The following is a 9830-nucleotide window of genomic DNA, read 5'->3' on the forward strand; positions in this document are numbered from 1 at the left end:
TGTTTTGTCGATACACTAAAGATTTTCATCAGCTGTGAAATGCTATCCAAACATAGTTGTAACATTATTCAGAATCACTGAAAGTCAGGCATGCATGGGAACTACATAGTATAAAATAAGAAATATCAATATATGTGAATTAAAAGGATGTTTGACACAATAAATCCCAAATACTTCCACATAGTCTATACACTGGGGAATTTGAAGAAGTTCGATATTTTAAGCAAGTTAAATCTCTAGATCTGCATTGCTGTGCTTAGCTAGATGACACCTATTCCTGTGTAGAAATTTAATTGACATAATATAACTCCTTGGCATATATAAAAATACTGTAAGACACTAGCTGGCTTTAGTTTTTGATTTCTTGTAATGACTTGCTGTTTTAGAGAACCTGTATTTAAATATATCTATATTTAAAATAGGGTTTTGAGTATGCAACTTTCATATCAACTGAAAGTGCAAACTGTTTTGGAATTCAGTAGGAAGTTACAAGATTGTCTTATATCTTTCTTTTGTATTTCAGCACACAGGGGTGTCCTGTCTGCTCAGGTAAAGGAGCACAGAACCGCTGTCTTGGACTTCATTGAAGATTACTTAAAAAGTACTTCGTATTTATTGCATGGTTAAAAATGGATGATTTTCCAAGAAAGGAATCTTGTTCTTCTAACCTGAAATTTTGTTTACTGCTATCTTGAACAGGAGTGTGCAAGCTGTATTCTGAACAAAGAGCCATCCGAGTTAAGCGAGTGATAGATAAGAAGAGACTGTGAGTAGTGTCAAAAATAGTGAACTGTACCTTTTGCTTTTAGGACATTCAACAAAACTGTTATTCATGGCTAGATTGTAAGGAGATTGTTTTAATGGAAATCTGTGATTGCATGAGCATCTTCTGCTGTCAGCAGGTGCATTCCAGGGCTCTTTTACAGAGTGCCAATATAGTGCTGTACTTCTCATGTAGGTAAAGGATTAAAGAACCAAATCAGTAAAATGTGGGTTAATAAACCTATTTGACTTCTACAAGTGCCCCAGAATATTTTTGTGTGTCCCATTAAGTAATATTCTGAACAAAATTATGTACAAGAATATGCTGCATTGGTAATACGTCTCAGAAATAGGATGTCTCAGAGATATGCCATTTAGGATACTGTCTGTTTAGGTACAAGAGATGATCACTTTTCTCTCCTGTTCTCTTTCTTTCTGGCTTTTTTTTGCCTTTTTTTTTTTAAGCCCCTATCTTTCTGCTGAAGCAAGTGACTGTTTTGTTAGTAAATGCTCCTTGAGATGACAGGTGTTCGTGGAAAGTAGGAACATGATGCACCTCTTTACCTGTCTTTATGGATGTAAGAACTAGAAAACTGATGTTGACCAGGTAGAGTCTGTATGCATTGCAGATGTGGTATAATGGCCAAATTGTCATTTAAATTAAAATTCAATTTAAATAAATCACAGAGCATAACCCAATCTTTATTACGACTTGAAGAAAAATAGTATCGTTAATTTGTGATTTCCCCAAGGATTTCAGCTGATGCTTTATGTGATGAGAAGTGTACCTTCACTTAAAAGAACGAGGCATTCTTTAAACAATGCATCCCAGGCACTTTGTTCATTTTAAATTGAAATACGTTTAGCATACTGTGCAAAGGACAACAAACAATAAAAGAATACATTTCTTTAAAAGTAAATTAATTCTAGTGCAGCTCTTCTTTCCTGCAGTTTAGTCAATTTAAAATATGTATGTATCAGACAGTACTGAAAGGTTTGCAGTAGGAATGTATTTCATCGTTTCCTTTCATACTGATAACCATCCCAAGCTCTTCAACAAATTGCCTGAGTATTATAATTTTTTTACAGAAGTTGTCTTTATGTATTAACTCATATTTTTTGATTAAAAAGTTCTGCCAGTTAGGACTAGTTCCCTGTAAAGAAAAGCTGAGAAATAGAAACATAAGCATTTTTTTTCTACAAAGGTACTTGGTTGTGATTTTCAATTTTTGTGTTTATTGGTATTCAAGATTATATTTCATTTCAATTGTAAATTTCTTTTCCCATTAGAATATTTTGTGAATTATGTATGCAATTATTAAAATCAAGCTGATAGTTTTGTTAGCTGGGGAATTGGTGTTTAATATTATTAGTCTCAAAACTATTATTTGAGCTGCATAGACATCTAGATAAGTATTTTTTTTCCTTATTATTAGGCAAATCTGGGACTTGAGAGGAAGGAGATGAGAGAAGAGTTCTTTTTTGTAAAATTACCAAAAGCCCAGTACTTTCAGAGGTTTTATAACTAAGAAAGGTTCCCTGCTACTGTTTTTTTTCTTGTTAAATAACAGTCACTCAGGGATGACTAATGCATTATATTCCGGGTTTTGTAGAATTTTCTAATTATGGGTTAGAATATAGACACAATGGAGAGAAGGAAAGGAACACAAAATGCATCATCTTCTGTTAGGCACAGGGGAGAATTGCAGATCATAATGAGATTAACTGTTGATAATGTTTTTGAGGGGAGGAAGTGATGAAGTTGGCACAGCAGGTGATTCAGCCCATTGCTTTTTGTTTTTTTCGTTCTTTACCTTCTCCAGCAGCATAACTGCTAAACATTTAACTATCTGCTGTGTAGCAGTTATAGAATTCATTGTAGACAACAATAAATCACAGAAATTTACTGGAAAAAAATATATTGCCACTGATTTTCAATTTTTTTTGGTGCCACGCTGAAACATGCTTGACAAGTACTTAGAATATAATCATAGAATGCGTTTCTCATGTTTTGCATTGCCTTTGTATTAAAATTACATAATAGGGACTTAGCTGTAGTATAAAAAAAGCTAATTCTGTTGTGTTTTCTTACTTTTCCCTTATGATAATTGAAAATATAAAGTAAAATTACCGTTATCACTTGAAAAAATAAAGTAGTAGTGTTGACCATGCTACTAAAAAGAATTTTTCAGTATGACCAAAATGTTGGGGTTTTTTTAAAAAAATAAATATTTTAATACACTGCCACTTTGAAAGGAAGTTTAATAAAGTGTCTGTATTTTTATGCTCTAGCCTTCAATATTCTCCTCCACTCTGAGCCTGTGGTGTGTTTTGTCCAGGAATACTATTCGTGCTTTCTTTGCCTTTGTAATAATATTTCAGTGAAAGTTGCTAAGTACATTTTGTATCTTGACTGGAATATCCTTACTGTGAAGTTTGCAAGAGTTAAAATATTGGATTTAGTAATCTGTGGTTCTCATTTTAGAGAATTTTTTTTTTGTGTAGTATCAGTTAAATTATAGGCTCTTGTTCTTCTAGGTCCAGACTTGAACCTGAGCAGACCAATGTGTCCAAATCACCTCTATCCACTGAAAAATCTTCATTAAATCCTTTAGATGATTCTGAAGAAAAACTTTCTGCTGAGGAAAGTAAAGGTAAGAATAAATTGTAGTTATATTCTACTTTTTGTGGCAAGGACTGTCTGGTCAATAGTACTTCCTTCTTGTTAGAAGGGCCAATTTCTGTGACTTGAATCTTCCTTGAGCTGATCAGGCTTTTGAGAAGCATATTGTGAGACCGACTCCAGGGCCGTACAGAGGGTGGATTCATGTGAAGTGGGCACTCCACTTCTGGATGAAGACTCTAATACTGAATTATCACACAGTGTGTGAACATTTTCTGATATGTCATTGCTTATCTTCCTAACCAGTTTGTACTTCTGCAGCCCTATCAGCCCCCGACGCTGAATTTATTGTAAGAAGTACAGCTTTTGATGATGTGCTGTTTCTAGCAGTTACTACCTTTTTATAGTCTGTGCTAAGTGATGCAGCACACAGGCACACAGACCAGTTTCACCTTAACACGTTATCAGTGTTTTGCAGCTGTGAGCTGGTGCCACCAGAGAAGCAGCAGCATAGTAGCATCTTCATTGCCCTGTGTTCTTTCCTTGTCACCGAATGCCCCCGCAATCTCTGGAAGTGTGCACTCCCACCACATAGTGTCATCACAATTTTTAGCTACAAAAATCTGCACCACACCATGGAAAATACTGTTCTTTGGTTGCCTTGGACACAGCAAACCACTGCAATAAATAGAAATGCAGCTTTGTTTACTGCATGTTAATTTTGATTACTTCGGTTTTCACTTTTATGAGTTTATGCTTTAATTTTTATGAGAAAGTAGGGGTCCTGCCACACAAGTGATGCTGGTGGAGTCCTTATGAGGGATTGCTAACTAGACTAGAAAATTATGGAACTTCTATATCAAAACAAATCTGTCTGAAACAGTTTGTAAATGCACACAGCCTGTGATTCCTCACATAAGGATAAGTGCTGGTTGCTGCTGCTTATAGAAATCAGCCTTGTGACTTTGCTGGTAGGTGGTTGTCGAAGTGTGAAAATAACATGAACAAGATGACTAGGAAACCAGAAGCTCAGTTTAAATCTTACAGCCTTTGATTTTTATTTTTTTTCCAAGTAACTTTTCAAATTTTTAAAAAACTGGAGAAATGATCACATTAAAAACAAACTATTTCATATTCAGGATGCTGATGATTTAGAGAATGGTGATAATTTGATTTTAGGAATTAGCCATCATCAGCATGCCTGGGTCCCTTGTTTTAAATCTCTCTGTAAAGATACTTCTGAGAACAGCTTGTGGTCCTGTCCATAATTTGAACACTGGTGAACAGCTGAATGTCCTACTTGGCGTGCTAAAGCACAACTTGGGTTGTGTCTGGGTTTTTTTGGCAGAAACCAAAACAAAATGTGGTTACTTTTGTTTCGAGGCAAAGCACCTGTTTACATTAGAATTATAGTGGGCATGCCTCATGGTCGGAAAATAGTCTCTCTGGAAATTGCTTTTATATGCTGACAGTATTTATTTGCATATTACAAATTTGACAGTTTATGGAAATAAATGTAAATAATGAGTAGCTTTTGAAGTGGTCCACAAGCTTAGCAGCTGTCTCCTTTCAGCATGGAAAAGGGTTCAGAGGATTTGATGATTATTTTGTATCTTCATCATGAGTTAACTGCTTCTCTTTCTGAACCAGAAGTGTAGTTTGGCTTTTGCTGGTTGAGTTGCAGAAAAGCATTATTGTCAGCTCTTTGAAAGCTGCAGAGAGCCCAAAATATACCACAGTGACAGGAAGAACCCAAGGGGGAGATACATGTTTCTTGCTTGCCTCTTACCATATTTGCTTATTAGCAATCACATTGGATACAGGTGCTGGTTTTTTAACAGTGCTGAGAGTGCCTGAAAGTAATTGGTTCCTCTGGGATAAAACAGGAACATATCTTTTTTTTTTCCTCCATAAACTAATTATCTCATTTTGTTTGAATACAGTAAATAATTTCTTGTAATTTTGATAAAATATAAATATACTGATTACCTAAACAAATTGGTTTTGTGTTTCTGTGAAATAGACTTGAAATACTGATAATACCCCATGGAAAGAAATGGAGTCAAATACTTCCTAAAAATCTTTAAAGCTATTCTTGGGTTTAGTTCTTATTACTCAAAAGAAAGAACTGATTTTTTTTTTTTCAAATTTATTATATTCCTTATCCACATCCTTCATTTGTAACACTGCCATTGTTTGTGCATCCTGGTTTGGTTGTTAGGAAGCAAAAAAAAAATTTATAAAGGAGACATACACAACAATACTCTTTTATGATATTTATTTTTCAAGAGTTTTCACAAATACTATTGTGAAGGATAAAAGGGAAAACTTCTCCTAATAACCGTTTTCATATATGTGTTTATAAATAGGCCTACTCCTTTCAGAGGCTTCTCAAGACAAGTTAGTATCTGAATGTTGATGCATCAGTGCTGCATATGCAATTGAAAAACAAATAGGTTTAGAAGGTTATAACAAAATAAATTAAAATAATCATAAATGCCTGAAAAAATTTACTGGGATAAATAGGAAGCCTGAATGTATGAAAAAGTAAAAGCTAAATCTTTCTGTATTTTAATTTGGAACCTGCATCTGATTAGTCCAAGCAGGTTCATCGTTGATCCATTGTGAAGTGGTGCAAATCTCTGAGTTTTGTAAAAATGTCACAGCCAGTGGAAAGAACAGAGGCCCTCTCAAGGCTACAGTCTTATCATGAGGTTTTTAAACACTGATGCTAAAAAAGCTTCAGAAACAGTAGATTCCTCTAGCATAGTTTCTTTTCTTCCCCATTCTAACTTCTTTGTCTGTAATCAGAAGTATATAATTAAGCCTAAAATTAAATCTTCCAGAAGGGAATATCCCAGAAATAGCCATGCAAGATCTTTTATGCCCGACTCCTGCAAAGATTTATGCAGATGATTAGCTTTAATCAAAGGGGAAGTACTACTCAAATATATGAAGCAGCTTTGATGTGTTGTGGTTAATTTGTGGGATTGGAGCTGATTCCTGGTATATGCAGGAAGACCCCTTGCACAGTGTGGTGTGGGATTTGAGCTGTAACAGGAAGTTTGAACAGCATGAGGAGATAGAGTTTGTCCTGTGAACTTTGCACAAATTATCTTCGAAATTCTGGTTTTAGTTTTTTGAATGAGTAGCTGGTGGTACTGTCAAGTCTCATTGGAAAATAATAGTTTGCATATAGACTGTTATTTTGAAAATTGTGTGGTTTTGTCTGCTGAAAGACAACTGCCACAGTATTTTATGCCCTAAAAACTCTTAGTGCATTGTGAGTTGTTTTACATCTTTCACTGTCAGCATGTTAGTGCAACTCCTTGTAGTTCATAAAATTAAACATGCACGTAGGCTTTTGGCCCAGTTTGGATGTTAAAGGTTATCAATGTAATTTCATGCTGTAAATGTAGGGTGAATCTCAGTTACTGACAGAGGAGATACAACAATTTCATCAGCAGTCTAACATGACTGAAAAGTTATTTTTCACTTTACTATTCAGTGCCCTGTATTGTCTCAGGTGTTTGGTGCTTCTTTTACAGACAGGAATCTGCCTGATGCCCAGAGTAACCTTGGATTATGGGGGGATGGCAAAGGAGAAGATGAGCTGTCACCTGAAGAAATACAAATGGTAAGTTAATCTTGTGTCTTACTGTCCGTTTTATCGTATTTTCTGCTGTATTCATATGTGTTAAAAAGATAATACAGATTCACCCAAATTAATTTTTAGCATTCATTTTATGCAGAATAGTGCCATAACAAGATACACCTTTTGCATGTGTCTTCCTGGTTCTTCTAGTAGCAACTAATATTTAACATTGCTGCAAAATATTTACATGGAGACATGAAATTAGTACAACTAATTTTCAACAATTGAAATTAAAATTGCTTTTTTAAAATTACAATCATTAGTTGCTTTTTTTTAGTCAGGAAATAATAGAAGTCAAAGCAACATCAGAAGAAGCATTATGAAACTTCTGAAGGAATAACGTGTTGACCCCATTTTCTTGGATGGCTTTCAGGGCACAACTTAAGCAGTTGTACTATTTAAGTATAGCTATGAAGTTATACTTCATTTTCTTTTTATTTTTTTATTATCAAGATCAGAAGGAATAGATATGTCACAACAGAATTTCATGAATTTTAGCTTTTTTGCATTTCCCTGTTATCAGCATGTTTATGTATTGATTGATCCAATTCTGCTTACCGTTGAACTGATATAGTAGAAAATTTCTGACAAAGGCATGGTTGCTGACAACTTGTCAGATTTTTTGATTATTCCTAAAGTTTATCATTTTGAACATAGCTCAAAATTCTTAGAAAACCTTTCTACATAAGCACACATTGCCTTGGGTTTGTATAAAGTAAGAAAGAAAAAGATTTCAGTCAGTAGCTGTGCAGATTTCAGAACAGTGAGCTTCACTAATGGAAAGGGCTGCTGCAGAATGAGTTTGTGAAGCTTCCTTGGCAGTTATTAGAAGTGTTCCCAGACATGATATGCATCACCCTTCCAGTCAGAGATGAGTAAGTTGCATGTAATTATGGTTTGGTATGCTGAAGAGAAAAGGTTCTTCAGAGGCTGCTCTGTATGCTCTCATATTGTTCTTGAGTGCCAGTCTAAAATCTGAAGGCTTACTCCTGCTTTCTGTTTTCTTATTAAAGAGAATTCTTTGCATATTTTTGTTCTCCTGTCTTTAGTCAGAATCCTGTTAGCCCCCTTGCTTCCACAGGAACCGGGAAAATGAGCATCAAAAGTGATGGCTCTGACTGACTGCTAAATGGGGGTTGTGTTTTATAGGCCTCACACTGTAATTAAGTTTTAAACGTGTTACATCCCTTGTCATGGTATTTTGGGAATAAATACGTTTCTTTTTCATGAAATCCTATTGTACCTTTTTACTTTTCAGAGTAAGGCTGCAGATAAGGGAAAAATCTGTGTTCATAGTTTAATGATTTGAAGGATTTCTGGACTTCTAAAATCTCCAATCCGAAACTGCTTATTAGGCACTCCTTGGGGGTTAGTACTGATAGTAAAAAAGTAGAATTGAAAAAAGCATACAAAGGGAGGTACCACTACAACACCCTCCTCTCACCAGAACAACCTTCCCCAGTGAGGGTCATTTCTTGTCAAGTAGATTTTTACTGTTGGCTTTGAATACATATTATAGGAGTTGACAAACTGTAAACAGAGTTGTATATTTTTGTACTATGTAAATGTTGCCACAATATGTAGATGCTCAGAGCTGCGCAAACCACCTCTCTGTTCTGTGGACAGATTTTTTTTTCTTAGGGTTGTTGTTTGGTTTGTTTTAAGAACACTATAATTAGCTGAATTACAAACACTAGGGATGTATGTGGTGACTATTCCACAGCAAAACTGCTCTTTCAGTGCCTTTTTGCGGAAACTTACAGCTAAGACTTGACATTTATTAGTAAAAGTTGGATTCTGTATAATTTCATTCCTAAAAGACTTTAAATTCACTAGATCCATTATTCTGATTTTCAGGTAAATCTGTGTCCAAGGGGTAAATGTAGGTGTAACTAGGATATAATTTGAGCATTTGAATGTTTTTTCATTGCTCATCTAAATCCTTTAGGTTTTGCAGGGAGAGGTTAAATTTATGTAGGGACAGGTTAACGTTATGCAGGGAGAAAATCAGAAGGGCCAAAGCCCACCTAGAACTTAATCTGGCTACTGCAGTAGAAGACAATACAAAAATGTTTTTAGAAATGTATTGGCAACAAAAGGAGGGCTAAGGAGAATCTCCATCCATTCCTGGATGCAAGGGGAGACATAGTAACAAAGGCTGAGGACAAGGCTGAGGTACCTAATATCTTCTTTGCCTCATTCTTTAATAGTAAGACCAATTGTTCTCAGGTACCCAGCCCCCTGAGCTGGATGACAGGGACGGGGAGCAGAATGAAACTCATAATCCAAGGTGAAATCATCAGTGGACCTACTTTGCCACTTAGACACACACAAGTCTATGGGTTTGAGTACCAAGGGTACTGAGGATGCTGGCTCAAGTGCTCACTGAGGCCCTTTGCAGCAGTCTGGATAACTGGAGGGGTCCCAGTTGACTGGAGGTCACCAAACGTGACACCCATCAGCCCAGAAGGGCTGGAATGAGGGTCTGGGAAACTACAGCCCTGTCAGCCTGACCTCAGTGCTGGGGAAGGTCATGGAAAAGATCATCTTGCATGACATCACCCAGCACTTGCAGGACAACCAGGGGATCAGGCACAGCCAACATGGATTCATGAAAGGCGGGTCCTGCTTGACCAACTTGATCTCCTTCTAAGATAAGGTGATCCACTTAGTGGATGAGGGGAAAGGCTGTGGGTGTGTCTACCTGGACCTTACTAAAGCCTTTGACACCACTTCCCACAGCATTCTCCTGGAGAAACTGGCTGCTCATGGCTTGGACAGGTGGACTCT

The 9830-nt window shown here is 36.2% G+C and overlaps 1 protein-coding gene across 1 annotated transcript in view; it reads left to right on the plus strand.

Moving 5' to 3' along the window:
- Positions 1–9830, plus strand: part of STX18 (syntaxin 18) — a 59723-nt gene that overhangs the window by 43240 nt on the left and 6653 nt on the right. The window contains exons 4-7 of the mRNA XM_029959904.1: positions 524–601; positions 700–766; positions 3301–3416; positions 6934–7022. Coding sequence (XP_029815764.1) covers positions 524–601; positions 700–766; positions 3301–3416; positions 6934–7022 — 350 coding nt within the window. The remainder of the gene's footprint in view (positions 1–523; positions 602–699; positions 767–3300; positions 3417–6933; positions 7023–9830) is intronic.

The sequence above is a fragment of the Manacus vitellinus genome, unplaced genomic scaffold, assembly GCF_001715985.3.
Source record: "Manacus vitellinus isolate BGI_N305 unplaced genomic scaffold, ASM171598v3 scaffold_0_pilon, whole genome shotgun sequence".
Lineage (NCBI taxonomy): Eukaryota > Metazoa > Chordata > Aves > Passeriformes > Pipridae > Manacus > Manacus vitellinus.